This window comes from Ursus maritimus, unplaced genomic scaffold (genome assembly GCF_017311325.1).
Source record: "Ursus maritimus isolate PB19 unplaced genomic scaffold, ASM1731132v1 scaffold_33, whole genome shotgun sequence".
Lineage (NCBI taxonomy): Eukaryota > Metazoa > Chordata > Mammalia > Carnivora > Ursidae > Ursus > Ursus maritimus.
Window position 1 is genome coordinate 21,437,157 of NW_024425897.1, and position 22,350 is coordinate 21,459,506.

Here is a 22,350-nt window from a genome sequence, read left to right on the forward strand (position 1 = left end):
TCTCGGGCTGACACTGGTCTCAAGCTAGGCTAATGATCTTCATTATCCCAGGAGTTTGAACTTGAGACGGGTTGATTTTGATTTGTCTGGGCTGTTAGCGTCAGTGACTGTGGGGTAAACCCAGAGACTAAGATGGCCGTTATGGGGGCCGCCTTCTATCTATCATGTGTGAGAAAGCCAGCCCAGGGAGGCAGGATGAGGGACCTTGCCCTTGGAGCAGAAGTGCCCTCCTCGTTTCTGGGCCCTTCTGGTTCCCTGTTCCACTCTCTGGGAAGTGCAGCTGCGCTTCCTCTGGCCCTTCCTGTGGTCTCAGGACAGTGCTGTGTTCATGAGCTTGGGTTCAAACCCCAGCTCCACCACTAGGCAAGTCACCTCAACTTCATAAGCTTCAGTTTCCTCTGTAAAATGGGGAGAATACCAATCCTTCCCCCACGGGACTGCTATGAGGATTAAATGGCACAAATGTGTGTCTGGCGTATAACAGATGCCCCATAAATATCATGACAGCTAACACAGTAATAAATTCTCTTTGTGAAGGCTAGCTTCAGTGGATGTTTGCTTTTTGCAATCCAAGGTTTTCTCTTAAAATGGGCCTCGCAGCTGCCCTCGACATGGACACCTCCCACTCCAAGGCTTGGGGTCTTCTCCCCACCATCCCCCCAGGCCTGGGACAGAACCCAGACTGAGACAGAACACAGACGGGATTGCTCCTGATGGCCCAGGAAGCCCCGATGTGCTGTTCTCCCACCCTACTCATTACAAAAAGCAACAGGCAAGGCAAACAGATGGCTGAGAGATGGCTTTTTTCCTCTCCTCCTAAATAACAAGGTGAAAAAAAAGGGAAAGGAGATGAACAGATTTCTACCGTCTAGGAGATCAAAGAGAAATGGCCATTTTCACTGATAAACTTCACTTAGACGCTGTCCCTGAGCCCAGGCATGTGATCTCCTGGGGTGGGACTGGGAAGGGTCTGGCTTGCTATTGCCTATCGATGTATCATTAATTTCTTTTTGTTTCCTGCTATGGCGTACACCCGACTCAAGGTGAGAGAACGCAACTGGGCTGCGACTTCTCAGATTGATAGATTGCGTTTCTGTGCTGGGTCCGTTTCATGCTTGGTGACTTTGCAGCAAAGCAATTATCACTGTGGAATGCATAATGGCCTAATTAATAACTAATGTCAGGTTGGCCTCTGAGCCATGATTATACCTTGGCAAGCCAACTTTTTTTTTGTTTAAACATTCCAAGAGAAAAATATTATTATAATTGACTGGTTAAATTGTCAAAGTGTCCCTGCCCCATGGACGTGGGGTGTAGTAGGAAGCACATAAAGCCTGGAATAAAGATAGGTGTTCTGCTGCCAACTGGCTGTGTGACCTTGCTCAGCATCTCAGCATCTCTGCGCTTGAGTGTCTGCACCTATAAACAGAGCCATCTTTCTGGAATTGAGTGGGATACCTGTGTGTATATATATTTTCTCTCTCTCTCTCTCTCCTGGGCTATGTATCTCTTATTTATGGCTGTATCCTCACGGCATGGCACATAGTAGATGCTTAATAAATAATGGTTAAAGTAAAGGACTCTGGAGCCAGACTGCCTGGGTGCAAATCTTGTTTCTGCTCCTCATGAGCTGTGTGACCTTGGGGAACTTACCTAACCTCTCTGTGCATCATTCATCTAATTTGTAGAATTTTGTTAATAACATCTGCCATAGGGTAGTCATAAGGAATAATGAATTGGTATCTGTAAAGTGCTTAGAATGCTGCCTGGAACATGGAAACCACCATAGTCACGTTTGCCAATCTTACTATATGTCAACATTCATGTAATAAACATTCATGCGGCACCCATTATGTGTCAGGCTCAGTGTGGGACCTGGGAATGTAATAGTCTACAAAGTGCTCCCTCTTTCCTTTGGTTAAGTGGGAGGGACAAGCATTATTTGAATAATTAGACAAAACAAATATATAATTATAAACCATGCTAAATACTGTGAAGGATGCCATGAGTGGAAGTCACAGGGAAGTGTGATCAAATTTGGGAGGTCGCAGAGCCCCTCCTGAGAAGTGACATTTGAACAGCAATCTGAAGGACATGTAGGCATTAGGTTGGTGGCTCTCAGCAACTGTGCCCTTCCAGGGATACTGTCTGGAGACATTTTTGGCTGTCCAGCTGAGGACAGAGGCTCTCCTGGCATCTAGTGAGTGCAGGCCAGGGATGCTACTCAGCATCCTGCAAGGCACAGGCTGGCCCTCACGACACCTGGTCCCAAATGTCCAATGTGCTGAGGCTGAGAGCCCCTGCATTAAGTGGACAAAATGGGTGGAGAGAGAGCATCAAACAGAAGGAAGAACAGGTGCAAAGGTTCTGAGGCGGGGAGAGCATGTGTTCAAGAAAATGCATCAAGGATGCGAAGAGGGAAGGGGAACAGGGTGAGAGATAAGGCAGAGAGAGGCTGGGGGCGCTGAGGGCCACATTGGTCAGAGGTCTGGATTTCATTCCAGGCTCCGGTGGAAGTTACCGGAGGGTTATAAGCAGAGAGGCATGCTATGTGTTGTCCGCCTTCTTAAGAGTTCACCTGGGCTGCTGGCAGAGAGCACTGTTTAAATTAATTTGGAAAACAATGGGGCTGGATTCTGTGATACCTAATTTTCAGAAAAGGCAGAGATGTCAAAACCCTATCCCTGCCCATTCAAAGAGCCTCGTCCAGAGGGGATGGCAGAAAGGCCCAGGGGACACAGGTGAAGACAAGGACCTGGAGGACCAGGACGTCTCACAGTCAAGGTCACATTTGGGTGGAGCCTTGAAGGACAAGCAGGGATTTGCTGGGAGCTTATGGAGGAAAAGCATTCTGGGAGAAGGGAACAGAATGTGCAAAGGCTCAGAAGCCCTGCACAACAGCTCTCTGTCCAGGATAACTTGGGAATCAAGCTGTCTGGAGATGGGAATGAACACAATGACCTTCCTTTGTCTTGGATGCTGGAAAGTTTTTGCTGCTTTTAGAAGGCAATGTGTTTTTGGCAATTATTTGTTATTTATCTTCGTAATTATTATAGTAAAGAAAGTTAAAGTAGAGAGAGTTAAAAAATCTTTTTATGACTCAAAGATGCTAGGCAAGTGGCAGATCAGAATTAGAACCCAGGTCTCACACAAGTACATAGAACGCAAAATAAATAAAATCTTCTGGGCATTTCTCTTGAACCAATGTCAATCAGGCTGTAGCCTCTAATCCTTTGGCTTCTTTGAGACTCTCTCTCTCCCTGTCTCACCTCAGGGCATGGGGTTAAGAGCTGGGCCTGGCACCCCCCGGGGCCCAGAGTAGACTTATTGACCTCCCAGACAGATCTGATCTCCAAAACGGAAGCTCCTGAGCGGTTCACCCAATCTCCTAGCTTTGGCCTTCATCCCTCAGTTTGCTCATCTCTACAACAGGCACAACACCAACCCCTATCCCAGACGGTTGCAGAATGTTAAAGGCCAGTACTTGTGGAGGGTCTGGAAGAATGCCTCGCATATATGGAGCATACAGGAGGGTTTGGCTGCTGCTCTGGTTACTGATGTTGTTATTAGTAATAGTATCCTCACAGCCTACAGAGTGTCTGAGGAACCTGCTGGTTCAGCATCTGCCCTTTCTTCACCTAGTTTTTGGTCTGACTCAATAGGAAAAGTGATGGTGATAACAAGGACCGTTTCTTGAGCACCTACTATGTGCTAGGCATAATCTTATGGAATCCTCCAACAATAACCCTATTAGGGAGGGACAATGTTATCCTTGTTTTCCAGATGAAGGAGATGAGGCTCAGGGAAGACAGGTGACTTGTTCAAGGTCACACAGCTGGTGAGAGGCAGGGCCAGGTTGAGTCCAGGAGTCCCTAGCTCCTAGAGGCTGGGTGTCCAAACCAATCGGGTTTGTTTTCCTGAAGCCAGCTCTGCCTCTGCCTCTTCTGCTACTGGTGTCATGCCCTGTTGCCCTCTAGAGCCTGAGACCCAGGCCCTGTTTCTCCATCTGCCATGTCAAGTCTGGGCCCCAGTTCCAAGCTCTCTGTCTTTGCCACCAGCGTTGTCTTTGCCACTCTTCTGCCCCTGCCTCAGGCCAGGAAACCACTATTGCTGTACGTCTCAAATGCTCCAGATTTTGACTCTTGAGTCAACCCTCTCCACCCCACATACATCCAGAGGGGTCTTTCTGGAGAAAGCTTCTGGTGCTGTTGTCCTCATACACCAAAAGAGACTCTGTGGCACCTCCTCTGCCCATGAGACAAAGCAGACTGAGCCTGGCGCTCAGGGCCCCTCTGTCACACCTGAATGTTTCTCCTAGTCTTGCTCTCTCCGCCAATTCCCACAGATCATAGCTCCAGAGAGGTTTAGTGGTACTGCCCACTGAACAGCCAGAAGAATAGTCTTCATTTTAAGCTTTCTGTGTGCTATGCACTTAGCTGAGCACTCCACGCCCATGACTATCTCATTTCATCCTCATGACAAACCTGTACAGCAGGCACCAATTTACTGATGAGGAAACTAAAGCTTGAAACGAGGGGAAGTGACTTGCCTGAGATCACCTCTCCAGTGATCCAACTGGGGCTCGAACCCAGGTCTGCCTGATGCCAAGGCCTATGCTCTTTACCGCCACACCGCATTCTCCTCTCCATGTTCCATCCTATCCGTCTTCCTCACCTAAGCGCAACTTTACCTCCTCCGGAAAGTCTTCCCTATTGCCTACCAATGAACTAATCGTTCTCCATGGTACACACAGGGCGTTTTCCTCCTGCTTCGCTTCTGCTTCTTTTCCTAGTGGACTGTGAATGTGGGCTCCTCAGGGGTGGCTTGGCCTTGTTGGACAGAGCTCATTTCTTCCCTTAGCCAGTCTAGCACAGAGCAGCGCACACAGTAGGGGCTTTATAACATCTGCCAAATTGTTAAAATCCTTCCTTGTTCTTGCTTTGCCACCCCCTGGAAATGGCAGACCCTTGAATTCCATTTCCTATTCATCTTTCCAAAATGTACTGATCCTACTGTGTACAAAGCTCTGCATTCTGGGCTCCGTCCTGCTCCCCAACAGCTAGTGAGGGAGGTGCTTCATCAAGCAGGGAGTCCACAGGGCAGCAGGCAGGGTTATGCACTCACATAACCCTGAGTTTTTCTCGCCTTCTTGGGCATACAATGTTAGACTATCTTCTTAGCCTCCCTTGAAACTGAACATGGCTTTGTAATTGAGATCTGGCCAAGGGAACGTGGGCAAAAATGATGTGGCCACTTCCAGGTCTGGACCTTGAGAACCTCCCAAGACATCCACCACGTTTTCCTTTTTCCCCCTGTATCAACTGAGTGAAGGGGACTTTGGGACACAGTGGAAGGCAGAGCCAGAAGATAAGACACGCCTGGGTCCCTGAATGACGGAGGTGAATGGTCCCCTTCCCCCAGTCAACCAGCACTAGATTGTGATGTGAGAAATACACTCCAACTGTGTTTGACGTTGCTACAGGAATGAGCCTACTAGAACTCATGCTGACACACATGGGTTCAGATCCCAGCTCTTCTCCTCAGTGGCTAGGTGATCTGATCTCTCAACCTCTCTGAGTCTCAGTTTCCTCCTTATAAAAGAAACACAATCATCTCTATTTTAGAATTTCCTAGAATATTCCATAACATCCCAGATGTCAGGCAACCAGGCTTGAACGTGGCACCCAGGAGGAGCTCAAGAAATGGAAATACCCCCGTGCTCCTTGACCCCACCTCCATGTCTCAGGGCAAGGTCTCTGCTTGGTTCTGGGACATAGCATTTGGCTAATCTTAATCTTTGCTGGTTCCCACTAATATTTGGTTTTATGTATTTTAATTAAGTGTTATTATTTTGTGCTTGTGCTGGGAATAATTTTATTACAGGGCAGGAGTTTATAAACCTCAGGGAGGAAATAAATATGAGACCTTTCTCTGCTGCAGTGTGGGCTCCAGGACCAGGAGGGAGGAGAGTGGAAAGACTTTAGGAAATGGCCTTTGAGGGTGGAGAGGCAATGGGTACCAACATGCCAGGGTGAGCCTGGTTTAAGGTGATGCTGTGCTTGGCAGGGTGGATCTGGGGGTGGACAGAGGCCAGGGCATAGGTGAGGGCGTGGGGACTCAGGATACCTCTCCCTGGCTTTTAGCCCCTGCAAGTCTCACTTCCCTCCTACCTCAGGGCATTTGTACATACTGTTCCTCTTACCTGGAATGCCATTCTGCCCTTCCTTGGGTTTTAGCCACATTCTAGTGTTCCTACTCTTGCTTTAGATCATAGGTCATTTTCTCCTGGAAGCCCTCCCTGACATTCCAGGATGCTCTCATAGCCCCATGAAGCTCCCTGTCACAGCCCCTGCTGCAGGTGGTAATTATACTATATTTACTTGCTATGTGAATGTCTGAATTATGTCTGTCTTCCCCCAGAAGGTCACCTCTGGGAGGGAATGGACTTTGTCTTATTTGCGCCTGTGCCTAGAACAGTGCCTGGCACACAGAAGTGTTCTGCAAATATTTGCTGAGTTAACAAATGAATGAATAAGTCGATTCAATCTCTTCCACTCCCTATACACCTAAAAGCAGGGGTAAGCAAACTTCTCCAGTAAAGGGTCAGATAATAAATATCTTTGGCTTTGCAGGCCATACAGATTCTGTTGCAACTACTGAACTCTGCTGTTGTGATACGAAAGCAGCTATAGACAACACGTAAATGAATGTGAATGGTTGTGTTCCTATAAGACTTTATTTATATAAACAGGCTTTGGCCCAAGGGCCATCATTTGCTGACCTCTGTCCTAAAGACTGCCCTGTTCTTACTTAGTACAGGAGTACTTCTGGTAGTGTGCTGGGGGCTGGCCTGTAGCAGCTTGCAAGCCGATTGTTAAATTTTTAGGAATTTTGCAAGCTGGTTGTTAAACACAGCCATTATTAAAAATTAAATCAAATGAACCTATAATTATAATAAATAATGTATATTAAAAATAACGATACTACAAATGGATGAATCTTGAGGACATTATGCTGAACGAAATTAGCCAGACTCATAAAGACAACAACTGTATGATTCCACTCATGTGAATTACTAGAGTAGGCTAAGTGAGACTCAGAAACGAGAATGGTGGTTGCCAGGGGTGGGGAATGGGATATTCTTATTTAATGGGTACAGAGTTTTAGTTTGGGAAGATGAAAAAAGTTCTGGAGACGGATGGTGATGATGGTTGCACAACAGTGTGAATGTGCTTAATGTCACTAAACTGCACACTTAAAGCGGTTAAGATGGTAAATATTAATTTATGTGTATTTTACCATAAAAATTTGGGAAAAAAAGGAAATACATATTCACTACTCATTACCTCCTAATTATTTGATTGCATTTCACTCCTCTCTGTGCTTTGAGGTTACTCACATCTATTATGTCTGCATGGTGAACTGTGCATCTCTTCCTAAGCCCGTGCTGGCAGCTTGAAATCGGCCATGCCGGGAGGATTTACACTGTGGGAAGTGGCAGATGACACAAATCAGGCCCCACATCCCCGTTGTTTAGCGCTGACCAGCACGCTGCTGATTGCTTCCCTGTGTCTGCGTCCTCCACTGGATGGTGGCTTCTAAGGCAGAGCTCCTCATACATTATAATCACCAGCAGAAGCTTTTAAAATCCCGATGCCCAAGCCTTGTACCAGACCAAGAATGCCAGCCACTCTGGGGTGAGACCCAGATCGCGGTGTTTTTTATGTTTGTCTGTTTGTTTTTTAAGTCCTCAGGAGAGTCCTCTGGGCATCCAGGGTTGAAAGCCAGTGGGATGGTCTATGGTTGAACATCTCAAACTCCAATGTGCCTACGAATCATCAGAGGACTTTGTTCAACTGTAGATTCTGATTCAGGAGATCTGGGGGAGGGTGGGAGGCTGAGACTGCTTTTCTACTGAACTCCAGGTGATGTGGATGCTGCTGGCCCATGGACCACACTAAAAGCCTTAGAAGGAAAGATGCTGCTGGTCAGTTAGAGGGAAAGGTTTCCTTTCTGCTTGGTGACCACGTGGCAATCTGTCTGTCCTCCCTCCCACCCCTAATAAACACAGTGGGAGTTGTAAAAACCCATTTTACAGAGCAGGAGACTGAAGCCAGTGAAGTGACCTGCCCAAGGCCACACAGCCAAGAAGCAGTAGTGGGACTTGGACCTGGTTTTTTGAGACCCCAAATCCAGTGCCTTTGCCTTCATCAGCTGCCTGACTGAGGCCACTGTGGGTATGGGGATTAAGTGGACTTGAAGCTGCATCCAGGCCTTTCCTTGCCCTGGCTGTGTGACTCTAGGTGGGTTTCTTAACCTCTCTGGGCACAGGGAGGGGCTGATCGTGATACTGGATGCTTGAGGGCCTCTTGCAGGGCTTGCCTCATGGAGGATACCCACATCCAGGAAGGTTCCTTCTCCAGTACCTAAACTTGGGGATGACACTTCAGGGGCCCCACCCTCACAACAACCCTAGGGGTCATGCAGTCCGGCCCTCAGCTAGATCAAAGGGAAGGCAGGAGTGGGGCCAATCTGGGTGCAACTGCATTTTGCCTTGACAGCATTCAGCTTGTCTGTCATTAGTCAATACACTGCTGGAGGATTTCAGAATCAGAATCATTGTCATAGTCACAGTCAGTGCTTAGCCTCTGACACAGCTCTCAGCTTTCTTTGCACCAGTCATTGCTTTAAGCCTTTCCATCTACAACCTCATTTGATCCTCACACTTAAGTTATAAGGTAGGGGCTATTACGTGTCCCATTTACAGATGAAGAAATGAAGGCACACAGAAAAATAACTTGCCCCAGGTCACCCAATGAGCAAGTAGCACAGCAGGAATTTGAACCCAGGCTGTCTGGCTCCAGAACTGCTCCTAACCACTGCACTATACTGCCTTTCAAATAATTTATGTGCGAGATGCAAATATGCCATGTCTCCCGATGTCCTCTGAGCTCCCCAGGGACAGAGGCCCTGTCTCTCTTGTTCCCTGCTGTGTCCCTAGGTCCCTGAACAAGGTCTGCACACAGCAGAGGCTCAAGAAATTGTTCTGGAATGAGGGAATGAGTGGGCTGGCTTAATCTCTCCCATTCCACATCCTGGCCACGTGAAACTCAATCAGCCATGACTGTCAGTGGCACTGAGGGGTGTGTGTCCATCTGTCTCTCCCACTAGGCTGTGAGTGCCATGAAGACAGGAATAGAATCTGGGGTTCTCAATGCCATATCCCTAGAGCCCGGCACTCACCCTGGTAAACAGCAGGTGCCAAATAAATGTCTGCCATAGAGTGAAGGTCTCAGTGGAACTGAAAAGGGAAGCAGGGGTGTGCATACGTGTTCTAGGGGAGCTGGCTGGAGAGCACGGTACTAAATAATCATGATTCTACGGTTCTGCCTCTGGGAGGTTTAACCACATCAAGCTCTTTATCAGCATGGATCCCTGGGAGGATCCCTATATTGTATTTGTATTTATTACCATCCCTATTTTATAGCCAGGGAAACTGAGGTTCACTGAAAACCCTGCCAAAGGACAGAGATGGGATTTGAACCCAGGTCTATACAATTCTCGGCTTATGTCATTTCTACTCCACCAAGGGCGCCTGATGACTAAGTAATTTGTGTTCACCCTCTCACTGTCAGCATTTGGCCCAGTTCCTGGCACACAGCAGGTGGTCAACTATTTTTGGAACATGAGTGAATACTAATGCTCACCACCTCGTGCTGGGGCACATAGTAGGTGCCTGGCACATAGTAGGTGCTCAGCAAACATCTACTGGATGGACCCATGAGTGACTGTGTGAATGGCCACATGTCCCATGCGGGCGTTGTGGACTGGCTGTTGCAGTAGCTTCTGCTTTTCTCCCTGCCACCCACCGGCAGACCTGAGCGCTAAGAGACACTTGGCTGACAGTGCCACAAGATGGATGCACGCCCGGCGGCCTCATCTCCCCACCGACTGGCCCCGCATGGCCTTCCATAATGCAGTCCATTAAAAGGCTTGTAAATTTTCATACACGAAAGCCTACCATGGCGTCAGCATAGACTAATTGTTGTTAAATGTGTGGGAATGTTACCGCCACGCCGCTGGAGTGATCACTCTTCCCAGCCCGGCCCAGACGCCGACCCATTCCTCTGCAGGCGGAAAGCTTACAACGTTCGCACAAGGCCAAAAAGCAATTCGTGTCAAAAAGATCAATAATATAAAAATAAAGCATGAGAATTCTAGTTAAAGGGAATGTCATATAAATATGTGGTTCACGTCCATGATTCCAAGATTAAAAAAAATCAATCAATATCGTTCTTTAGATGATGTTATTTCTAATGAGAAATACCCGGAACAACTGCAAATAACTGCTTAACTGGGGGAAAAAAGCATTAATAATTTACTTTATAAGGCATATGATACCGAATGAAAGAGGATCACTGCTGGTTCTTAATTTGGTTGTAATGCAGCGTGACACGTTCAATGACGCTTTGGTGGGTTCTTAATATTAAATTCAGAAAGATGTTCAGCTCATTCTAAGTTTTACCCCAAGCTGGGCAGGGTAAAGCCAAAGGGGCAAGACTCGTTATGAGAGCCAAGGAGACTTGCATCATCAAGGTTATTAAGTCATCAAAGAGGAGATGGTAGGGAGTGTGTGTGCACGTGTGCAAGCTAGGAGCAGTGGGAGGGACAAAAGTCCTCACTGCATCTTGCAAATGACACCTTGTTTACTGAGCAATTACTATACGTCAAGTTCTGGGCTGGGTGTGCAGACCTGGGTTTGAATCCCAGTTCCCATTATGGGTCGGGCTTCCCTGGTAGATTCTATCTGAAAAAGCTCAGTGAAGTCACATCTGAAAGGCATGCGTCTGGCTGAGCGATGAGGTCCTCCCCAGCCCTAACCAACTGCAAGTGTCCAATTTTAGCCCTCAATCTAGAATCTATATCCTCAGTGCTTCCTGCACCCCAGGCCTCTCTTCAGCCCTTCAAACTGAGGTTTGCATCTTCCACCCTCTGCCCTGTTGGTAAAGAGCTGTGTGAGCTTAGGCAAGCAGTCAATCTCTCTGAGTCCCAATTTCTCACCTGTAAGAGGGGACGATACCAGAAGCACCTCTCTCACCATGTTGCTAAGAGGTAGTGATGTGGGAGAGGCTTTGCTAAAGGCTCAATAAACTTTGCTGGCTGCTGAGCCTCAGTGACCTCACCTGAGAAATGGGAGAGACCAGAAGCCTACTCATGTTCAAGGAGTGCATATGCTATGTGCTGGGCTTTGTTCCTGGAGCTTTTCAAGTATCAACTCAACCCTCACATCAATCCTGTGAGGTGGGTACTATTATTATCTCCATTTAAAAACAAGAAAACTGAGGCCCAGAGAGGTTAAGTGACTTGCCCAGGGTCACACAGCCAGGAAGTAGAGAGCCAAGATGCAAGTCAGTGCCAACCTGTCTCCAGAGCCCTTGCTTGCCCCCAGTACTTGTCTTTCCCAGTGGGTTCTGCTGGTCAGTGAGGCCATTTCCTCCTGTCTTGCTGGCTGGTCAGGACTACATGCATCTAATGTCAGTTGTGGCCCTAACAAGCCTCACTTACAAAGGATGGTCATGCCAGTGCTAGGAGCCTCTAAAAAAGGGTAGTTTGGGGAGCAAGGGAATTATGACATCAAAGATAGCTGGAAGAGCAAATAATGTAAAAAGGCAGAAAAAGCGGGGGGGGGGGCTGTAATTAAATTTCAGCTCAAAGGGAAGGGCAGGAATCTTGCAGGTACATGCAGAACAAGAGGGGAGCACAGGGACCAAATTACAACATGGCATGCAGGGCTGGCTGGGGGACTGTGGCCCGGGCAGGCAGAGACATGTCTGCCTCAGGTGATCTGAGCCGTGAGAAACCCCTCCATGCCCTTCTCAGGCAGCTCGGCAGCGGGAACACGGATTGACCTCAGAATCCTGTACTGGGTTAGGACCTCCTTCCCTGCCCATGACTGCCTGGGAGGGAAAAAGGGATACTCAGCGTTTGGGGCTGGAACAGATGGCATAGAAGCCACTGATGACTTCAGGCTTTGGGCATTGGATGGAGGTGGTGGGCAGGGGCTCAGGTAGAGGGTACAAGGGGTACAGTCTCCTCCTCTCAGTCATCTCTGAAAGGCCAGGCACACCCTCCCCCATGTCATCTGGTAAGCAGTTGGAGGGATCCTATTGAAACCTGAGTCTGGTCAGCTCTAAAGTCTCCTATGGCTCCCACCTAATTCTGAGTCACAACCAAAGCCCTGGAAGTAGCCCCAAGGCCTGAATGATCTGGCGCCTGTAAAGATGACTTATGCTAAGTGTCACTCTGGGTAAGTGTAATGGCTGTGCTGTGAAAGGTGGAGGGGGTGGGGAAGTTGGTTAGGGAGGGTTTCCTTATTCCCTGAGGATCTGACACTTGAAAGGAGTGAATCAGGCAAAGAGAATAGCAAATACAAACACTCTGAGGCAGGAACAAGTTAGGCTGTCTGCTGGCTGAGGGGAGAGGCAGGCAGGGGCCAGATAGTAGTAGGGCCCGCTGGCCTTGGATTTCTGCCCTAAGGACTTTCATCATCCACACCACCCTCCTGGGCCTGAATCCATGCCCCCTCACTTCCTTTCCGCCGCAGGTACAGACCTGGGCACTGGATGGGTGCTGGCCACTTCCTCTGTGAACCCTGATTTCCTCACATGTAAAAGGGGGTACTCACAGAACCTCTCCCTGATAGATATTATGGAAAACACATGACATAACCATTAGAAAGTATGCAACATATAGTAGATGTGCAAGAAAAGTCACTTGGGGAGACTTCTCTAACAAAGGCAAGGCCCGCCTTTAGTGCCAAGGCTGGCTGCTTACTGAGAACGGTGGGCAATGAGGCTTTAGTGTCACCCAGATCAGGAGGCAGCGCTGTGGGCAAAAGAAGGATTTTCCAGCTGTTTGCCCATCTGAAAGTGAGAGGGACTCAGGGTAGGCAGTGTTGGGTACCTTTGGCTGGGTGAGGCCTGCAGGGAAGGCTCTGGAAGGCTTTGAACTACAGCAGATCATAATACCTTACATCTCTGACCACCGTGGCATCCCTAAACCCATGTGAATCAGGGGGGACAAGTGTCCCCATCCCACTTTACAGATGGCACAGTAGAGGATATCTGACTGGATATCTGATTGGCTGAATCATCAACTCACCCAACATTCACGGCAGAGCTGTCAAGTTGGAGGGCACAGTGCTCTGCTTTGCCACCTAGATGACCTGCAGGGGTAGCAGGGAGACTCCCATCTCTTGCTTTCTTGCAAATCTCTATTTCAGCGCTACTTCTCTGCTCCTCCATAAACAGACCTTCCACGGGGTCTGCTCTAGACAACCTTGAGCCATTGGGGTTTTTCTCAGAGTTGTGCCTCAATCCCATCAGAAAAAACACAAAGGAGAAGAGACAAAATCTTCTGAACTGTTGACACTCCCCACCTGGGCATCTGCAGGGCAACACCAGGCATAAGAACTTGGTGCTGGGGGGAAATGTTTTGGGAAGGCTGAAATCTGCTAAAAGGCTGACGGATGGGAGAAGAAAAGGGAGGAGAAGGTGGAAGAGAGGAGGGGAGAGGAGAGAGGCAGAAGAGAGCTGAGAATCAGGGGAAAGAGGGGAAAGAATTGGCACTCTGCAAATCTTGGCTATTCTGGTGATCTGCTGCTGTGTAACCAGCAGCCCCAAAATGGAGTGGCCCAAAACAATTACTTCTTATTATCTCTCATGCTTTTGTGGGTTGATGGGGCTCAGCTGGGCAGTTCTCTTGTCATTTCTCAGGCGGCCACAGCCAGGTGGCAGCTACAGCAGCAGTTGCCTGATGGCTCGACTGGGCTGGATGGCCAACATGGCTCCTTGACTTGTGCCTGGGGCCTTGGTGCTCCCAGCCCCTCTCCTCCAAATGAAGTCTCATCCCACAGGGCCTGTCCATACAGGTTGGGCTGGAAGAGGCAGGAGGCAGAACTGCCAATCCACTGAAGGCCTCCACCTGGTACTGGCAGAGGGTCACTTCCATTACATTCTATTGGTTGAAGTGGACACAGGCCCAGATTCAAAGAATGGAGACACAAGCTCCATTTCTTATGGGGGAATGCCAGACACAATGGAGTTATGCAGGGGATGGGAGGTATTGTGTGAAGCTCGACAAAGAAGCAGAAGCTCTGGGAGGAAATCAAGAGGCCTCCCATGAGCTCTTGACATGACTGGCCTTTTTTTGATCACAGGGACTGAACCCCTAGTGACATTCCTTAAGGGCAGCGATAGTATCACACCATCTTTGGACCGTCCGCAGCTTTCACCTGGAGCCTGGCACATAGTAGGTGCTCCATGAGTATTTGCTAAGTGGACCTGTGAGGCACCCAGTAGAAAGGAGGTCCTTCTGGGGCTGACACAAATACTTGCCCTCCCCCACATCAAGAGGCATCTAGTTGACTGGCAGGTCATGACCTTCACTATGTCCAGCATTTAGAACAACACTTGATATGCAGTAGGGCTTCCGTAAAGGTTTGTTGAGTGAATAAATGATTGCAGGGATTCAATAGATGATGCATATGTCTCTTAGAAGTGGCACCTCAGTCTCATCTCTAAGCTCCTAGAGGGTAGTCATGCTGCACAAACTCCCTTGGACCCTGAGAGGACAGAGAGAGAATATCTTGGCCCCATGCCACCAAACACACCCACCATGATGAGAACAAATGACTTGCCAGCCACTTGACAGAGGATCTCACTGAACCTCACGCAATCCTACGAACCGTCATGAGGAAACAGTGGCTCAGAGACATGAAGTCACCTGCCAAAGTCACATAAGTTTGTCAGTATTCGGGTGGGACTCAGACTCTGGGTGTCAGACCCTGGGTGGTTAGAGGAGGCATCAGCCCCCTTGGTTCCCAGACTGCAGTGTTTCCATCAGGCCCAGGTTAATGTGTCTGTGGGGGTTTTCAGCCAAAGGGTTTTCTATCATGCAGGCCACATGCCCTTCCTGGTGGAAGAAGAAGGAAGCAGAGAGAAAAAAATCTTGCAGTGGCCCTGCCGTCTTCCTGGCTGGGCCAGTACACACCCTCCTTAGAAAAGTTTCACCTCTGGTTTAGCATAACAAAACTTTTAATTTAGATGTTTTCATCTCTCTCTCCAAGTAAAAATAAGTTTAAAATAATGACTGTAATAAATGAAGGTAATTAATTGTAGTTTGTTCCTTTACTGTCTAGTCAGCTTAATTTTACCTTTTCAACTAATAATGAGAAAATAATTTTTGTGCTCGGAGGGTTAATGATATGTAACTGCGAGAGCTGCTAATTGCATGTTGCAATCCATCCATCAACAACCCCATCTGTGCGACTTGATTATGTTTGCTAAATTATTGCTTTGAATTATCTTTCATAAAGCAACTTTTGTAATTAGCGGGGCTTTCGTCTTGCTCTTTTCTCTGTGCGCAAGGATATTCAAACTTTGGCCATTTCAAGCTGTCTCCATTAAGCCACCTTCTCTGGCTGTCTTTGTTTGCCTGAGCAGGGGGAATCAAGACTGTCCTTTAAGCAATCAAGGCGGAGAGAAAAACCTTCCTTGATTCACAGCAGGGCAAATTCACTTCCTCTCCCCACCCCTCCCACCAGCGCTCGCGCGCGCGCACACACACACGCGCACACACACACACAAACACACACACACACACACACACACACACACACGAAAGAAAAAGAAAAAAAAGGCCCACACCTATATGGAATGAAAAGATAAAAAGGATGCCCAGATTCTTTATATACCAGGGCTGGTGGAGCGAAATTAAGGAATGAACTTGAACACGTTATATTTCAACAAGAGGCCCACACTGGGGAAGAAGGAATGACGGGTACGATATTCAGCCCTGGCGTTTTATGGGCTACTTTATGTGACTCGAGACGGTGTTTGCCTCAGGGAATATTCCTGGGAGGTGATTAATGCCCACTTGGGAATCCTCAGCTCTGAGCCCGGAGCCTGGTGGATCGCGAGAGGGAAGCGGCATAAAGGATGAACCCTCATTAAAAAAATTAAAATGAAAATCAAATTTGGATTATAAGCGGCTTGTGCGTGAGCAGTTTGTTCTGGACGAAGAAGATGCTTTTTATTAACACCTTTCTTTGGCGGCGTTTCTCCCCGGAGGCGCGGGGAGGGACATGGCGGCCGCGATGGATTAGTCAATAGATCATGAGGAAAGCAGGGGTTTCAGGAATAAAACTCCAGACAAATGTAGTCTTTTTGGTACATTAAAGGGACGATGGAAAGCCCTCTTCAGAAAATTAACGAAGTTCTTTGGAGATCCTCAACTATTAAAACAGTGTGAATTCAACATGCCACATAGATTTGGAAATGAGAATTCAGCTTCGTCTTCCCTTCTAGACCCACTAAAACTTTCTGTCCCTCAGTGAGTTACTGAATACCAACTGTGTGCCAGATACTGTGTCAACTGCCTCCAGCCTTAGTTCTTTGAATCCCTACTATTTACTGCATTTGCCAGAGGAGGAAAGCTGCAGCTCAGAGAGGTTAAGGAACCTCTTCCCAGCCACACAGCTGGGTAAGCAGCACGGCTGAGATTCAGGCCAGGCCTGTCTCAGTCTGATTTGCACGTGCTTTCTGCCACGCTGCACCGGCGTTTTCTCTGGATCATCACCTAAACATAACATTGAACTCTTTCTTCTACTGAAAAGATGACGTAAGTCACACCTGTTTCCTTCAGGGATAGAAAGCCCCCTTCTTTTGGAGAAAAGCCTTGAACAGAAGCGGTGGATTCCCGCCCAAGCAGAGCAGAGGCACTGGAGGTGACTGATCACTGGAATAATAAAATAACCAGGACTACTAATATAAAGCAGTGTTCTAAGCAGTCCACGGTTATAAACTTTGTTCTTCCCCAGTCATGACCCTATGAAGGAGGTATAATTATTACCCAGTTTTACAGATAAGGAGACAAAGGCACAGAGAGGCTAAGGCACAGACTTGCCTAAGTCAAACAGTGAGGACCTGGCAGAGGCAGGGTTCAAACCCAGGCTGGCTCCGGAGTCTGCTCTTTATTGCCCGGCAGCTCTCTATGTGCCGGGCATTACATTACACCCTTTCCCTGCATAATTTCTCAGTCCTTAAAACAACACAAAAAGATCGGGAATGTCTTTATTACCATGAACAGATAGGGAAACTGAGGCTCTAAGTGGCTTAGAGAAGCTCCGTCCGTACCAGCCCAAGCAAGGGAACAGCTGAGAAAGGGACGCTCAGTGCCTGTCTCTAGGCTGGGCAGAGAGATCAGCTGCCTGAGAGGGCTTGTGTACTGAGAAGCCCTCATGGGACCAGGGCCTGGCAGATGGGAACCTCTTTTTTAAAAACACAAAGCCATGACAACAAATTCCCAACATTATCGGTCTTTCTGGTTTGTTCCCCCCACCACCCACCCTGCCCTGCTGCCGGCCCCTTTCAGCTCAGGCACCTCACAACCAAATGAATCAATACCGGATGGCCCTATAAATAAATAAGCACATCAGTCAACTCAGTAATAAAATGAAGGGATGAAAAATATGGAAATCAGCGACATTTGTGTAAACCCAGTTATTGTTTACTTTAATATTGCCTTATGTGCTTACGCGGTTCCAAAGAGACAGATTTAAAGTAATGTGGTGCTTGGCGGACAACAGACTTAAAATGCATCTCCACTGGAGAGCTCGGAGAAGGGCCTATCCTTCCAAGGTCCTGCCTGAATCCAGGGGAGACTGAGAAGAGCCCCCCCCGAAGATGGAACATTTGACAAACGGTTTCCCCTTCCACTACCCTGCTTCAGTACAACTCCATTCTCTTCCTAGCCTGTCTCCCTTGCCAGCTGGACAAGTGGACAGTCTCAGAATCCTGGTCACAAAGTCAAGCCAAGAGGAGAAATGGGGGAGGTTCAGCCCCATGACAGGGCTCCAGGAAGGCAAGAGAAACAACTAGCTGAAGACAGCTCAGCTGCCGCCAAAGGAAATAGGGCCCAGTGGGTTGTCAGGAGAGAAGGTCAACAGTATTGTTTCTATACTCAGATAGTGGGTCAGTAGAGGGGATTTCAGGGTGGAATGGTAACTATTTGGACTTATTTGCAAGACTGCCTTAGAGAATCAAAGCTGAGCAGAATGCCAGGGGACAGCAAGTCACTGAGTTCAAACCTCTTGATTTTAAAAATGGGAAACCAAGCCTGGAAGGTGAGGCGGTTTGTTCAAGGTCACAGATACTGTATATAGCAGAGCTGGTGTAAGGCTGGACAAAGTCTAGGGAGAGGGAGATTTCTTGGGATCAGACACTGAAATCCCATCAAACAGAACAGAGAACCCATTCTCATCATGTCACCACTGGCTGATCTGGAAAGAATGGGGTGGAGTTTGCGATGGGGATGGGCAGGTTTCTCCCAAGCTTCCAGAGGCAGCTGGCCTCCTTTGGCAACTCCAGGTGGGATAGGAGAGGGAAGCAGGGAATGTTTTTGTGACATGCCATGGGCCTTGGGTCTTACCTCAGCTTGGAAGCTTTTTAATACAGGAGCCACCATCTCTCTGATTTCCTGAAAAAGAGATCAGCGAAGAGTTCACCACAGTGCCAGGTGGGACACCCCCATGTCCCTTGCTTGCAGTGCACTGCTGTCCCCCAGGCCAGCATTTCCCAAATGTGTCCCGTGGAATGTGCACTCCATGGGATTTCATCAGGGTTTCTCATATATACACCTACACACAGACACACACACATGTATACACACATAGGGTGCCAAGCCAAATCAGCCTAGGAAATAAAGTCCAACATCAAGTTTCTTCCCTGCAGGACTTTTTGGAGACTTTAGTGTAATGCACATTGGGAATTTCTGGAAGAGGGAGGGAGGAAGGAAGGAATGTTTCCCAAATAGATCTGATTATGGAATTTTTTAAATATGAAGTGCTCATGGGACTTGTGGTGTATCATGCAACTGACTCTTGCTGAACGGGTGGCCTCGAGTCTCCACACCCAGCACCATGTCACCAAAGTCCCTTCATAAAAACCTTCTGTCCTTCAAGCATTTGCTTAGGGCTGTCTCCTTCAGGTGGCCATCTCTCTCTGCTTCCCCACCCAACTGCCCTTCTCTGGCAAACACTCCATTTTGCATTTTAGCAACATTACTTCTATACTTGTCTCTCTGTCCTCTCCAGAATGTACAGTTTCTGGCACCCCCATGGTGCCCAGCTCAGAGGAGAGGCTCTGTAAATGTCTGATAAACTCTATGGTAGTGGGGTGTCTTCAGAAGGGGGCCTCCTATTTCTGGACTCTGATTTTCTGCCTTTCACAAGTGATCTTGAGGTTCTCAGCTCCAAGGGCTCCCCTGGTTGGCTCCTGTGAGTTCTTCCCTGTGTGCAAGAGGGAGGCCTTTTAGAACCTAGTGTTCTAACCCTAAATGCTTCAGTTTCCTCTGAGACCCACTGGTGACTCCATGACTGCTGTCAGTCAGGTCCCACAAGAAAGCCCTGTGAAAGGAGGAGTTGAGGGGGGCTCGAGACTAGGGGGAGAGAGGGGACAGTAGAGAGAAGCAGGAAAGGAAGATGTGCACACAAGAATACATACATTCAGGTAAAGAATAAATCCCTTAATTAAGAAATAAGGTTGTGCTTCTGTCTCTGAAAATGATCCCTCTTCTGGGTCCTGGGTACCCCTCCTCACTGCCTCACTGATTGGTGTCCTCCAGGTCTCCTTGGAGCTGGTGACATACTGATGGTATGTTTGGCATCTTCAGGAGGGACATAGGGAGTGCATGCGAATCTAGTGGATTTGATCGTAAGGAACTCAGGTGCATGGGCTGAGCCATGGAAAAGGAAATGCATAAAAACCCAGGTCCCAGGTTGTGAACTCAAATGCCCACAGAGGCCAGGGCAGAGGGAGTGGACATGAGGGAGGCAGGCTGGGAGGCAAATATCGGGAGAACCCAAGCACCATGTAATGGAGGTAGCAGCTGCTCAGCTCTAGCTGGTGACTGCCACGTGGGCATGGAGCCTCCATGTGACCAGATCCACCAAAGAGTCTCAAAAGATACTGGAAATCTGGGGTTTTGGGTGAAATCTTCTGTGATGGCAAATGTTGGTAACTTAGTGTAAAACTTGAACGACTTTACAGACCAAATACAACATATCAGCAGGTTAAACCTCTGGTCCATGTTCAGGAAATGTTAGTGATGGAAGGGGCCTCAGAAATCATCTCTCCAGTCCCCTGATTTTTCAGAAGGGGAGACCAAGGTCCTGAGAGAGGCTGGCTTGCTCAAGTCCGGCAATGAGTGAGTGGCTCAGCTGGAATTTGAATACAGGTCAACAGACAACCCAAATAAGCTGTCTGCACAATGCCACACTCAAGGGGATTCAAATCTGAGGGCCAAGGTGGGGGTTGGTGGGCTTTGGGCTAATTCCTACCATTTCTAGAAGCCCCCTGTCCTGTACGCTTCACCCCTGGGGGAGAGGCTGAGCATAGGAACCAGCGGGAGGTGAGTTGGGCACCAGCCAGATGATGTTCTTAAATAAAGCCTTGGCATGACTCTCCCAATCAGGAGAGACTAGTTCCAAAAATGAGAATTTTCAGAGGCGCGACTATAATAGGAATGGAAACTTATTCCTCCTAATTACATAATTGCATAATTATGCAGTATTAAAATTATGTAAGCCGAACTCAGAGGCTTAAAACCTGGCCTGGATTTCCCTCATCACCTGAGGGCTCCCATGAGGCCTGGGGGAGGAGGACGAGATGGAGGGTCTGTGCTGACCAGGGAGAGGGCACGTAGGGCTGGGAAGATCTAGGGCCGCTTCATTTCTGCTTCCCACAGAATGGAGAGTCAGAGGCAAAGCTTCTGGTACCCTCTTTCTGGGCAGAAAATCAGTTTAAATACCAAGCTGTTCTCTGTTCTAAGAAGGAAGCAAAGAATGCTCAGCATCACCCATGCCTTCTTAGCTCCGGGAGTCAAGTCCAGGACTTGACTTGGCCTTTTTGAAGCCGCAACACGGGAGACACTTGATTCTGAGATTCTCACTCCTTCTCCAGGCACACCCTCCCTCAGCTCTCAAACCTGAGATTCCTTCCAAACTTGCTCCATGGGCAAGTTCTAGCTATAGTCCACTTCCCCCTCTTGCCTGGAAGAACTGAAGATACTTATGACTTGTGATGAGGATTTCACAGCTCGAAGACTTGACCCCTCTGTGCTCATGTAGCCCAATTCCTGGGTAGGTCTACCTCTTCTCCATCTTTCCATGGCCTCCTCCTCCATCAGCAAGATGGCAATAGGACCCCTGGGTGATTCTAACAGGCACAGTGGAATTAACATCTCCAGAGTAGAATCAACATCTGATACTTCCAGAATGCCAGATCCTGCCTCACCCTCCTCCAAGATCCAAGCCACCTGAGCAGGTTAGGACAGAGAGGTCAACTATTAACCTCTGCTGACCACAGAGAAGCACAGTTGGCTTTGGGGGCAGTCAGGGTCTCTGTTTCCCAGTGGCTCTGATGTGTCACATCCTTGATAACATTATGTGGAATCAGAAGGCTTTATTTTTCCTATTTATATTTATTCCATCTTTTTTTTTTTTTTAATCTGAGCAGCAACAGGGGGCCTAATAGAGAAAGTAAAGGAATTAACACATTCGACCCTGTAAAGAACAAAAACATGTCCATTCTAGTCTTTTCCCCTGGTGGGCCCTTCTGTTGTGGGGGTGGGGGGACAGGACTGGTCATTATCTGGACCAGGCTCATGGCATCTGGGAAAGACAGAGCTGGTGTCTGGAGCTGCGAGGCAAAAGGTAAAGGGGAAGAATGGGGCCTGTTTATGGCAGGGGGAGGCAGTTTCAGAGGAGACTGAGGGAAATCCCAGGGAGGGTGGGGGAGCCTATAGCTGCCCTCTCCCAGATACCAATGGAAAAGCAAAATAAAATCAAGAACCCTAGACAAACTGTCTTTGCTGTCAAGGCCAAGTGTTTGACTAGAGATGAATATGGGGGGAAATGGATGTTTTAGGGAGCCCCTCAGAAACAATGATTTCAATGGAGAAGCATCCTGCCCTCACTTTAGATAGCACCGCTGAGCACCACTATACCAAGAAACACCCAAAGGTTGGGGGCTGTAATTTCGCTTTGTGGCTAATTAGCTTCTTTTCTTGTTAGTCACTTATGTCTACAGTTTCCAAAATATAGTTTGAACAGAGAAAAATCTGCATTCCTACTGAGTTAATTCTATAACAGCAAATATACTGTACCTCAGGTACATTTTTCTTAAATTCCCGGCGGAGTTCAATTAAATGTTTATGAGAATGTTCACTCTCCTCCTGCCGTGCAGACAGCTCGGAAGCGACGGAATTAAGCTCCTTCTGAAACAATAATAA

The 22,350-nt window shown here is 48.1% G+C and overlaps 1 protein-coding gene across 1 annotated transcript in view; it reads right to left on the reverse strand.

The window, feature by feature from the left end:
- Window positions 1–22,350, reverse strand: part of CUX2 (cut like homeobox 2) — a 257,140-nt gene that overhangs the window by 74,971 nt on the left and 159,819 nt on the right. Inside the window, exons 2-3 of the mRNA XM_040619929.1 lie at window positions 22,225–22,335; window positions 18,490–18,537 (exon numbers count right to left, since the gene is read on the reverse strand). Of these exons, the coding sequence (XP_040475863.1) occupies window positions 18,490–18,537; window positions 22,225–22,335 (159 nt within the window). The remainder of the gene's footprint in view (window positions 1–18,489; window positions 18,538–22,224; window positions 22,336–22,350) is intronic.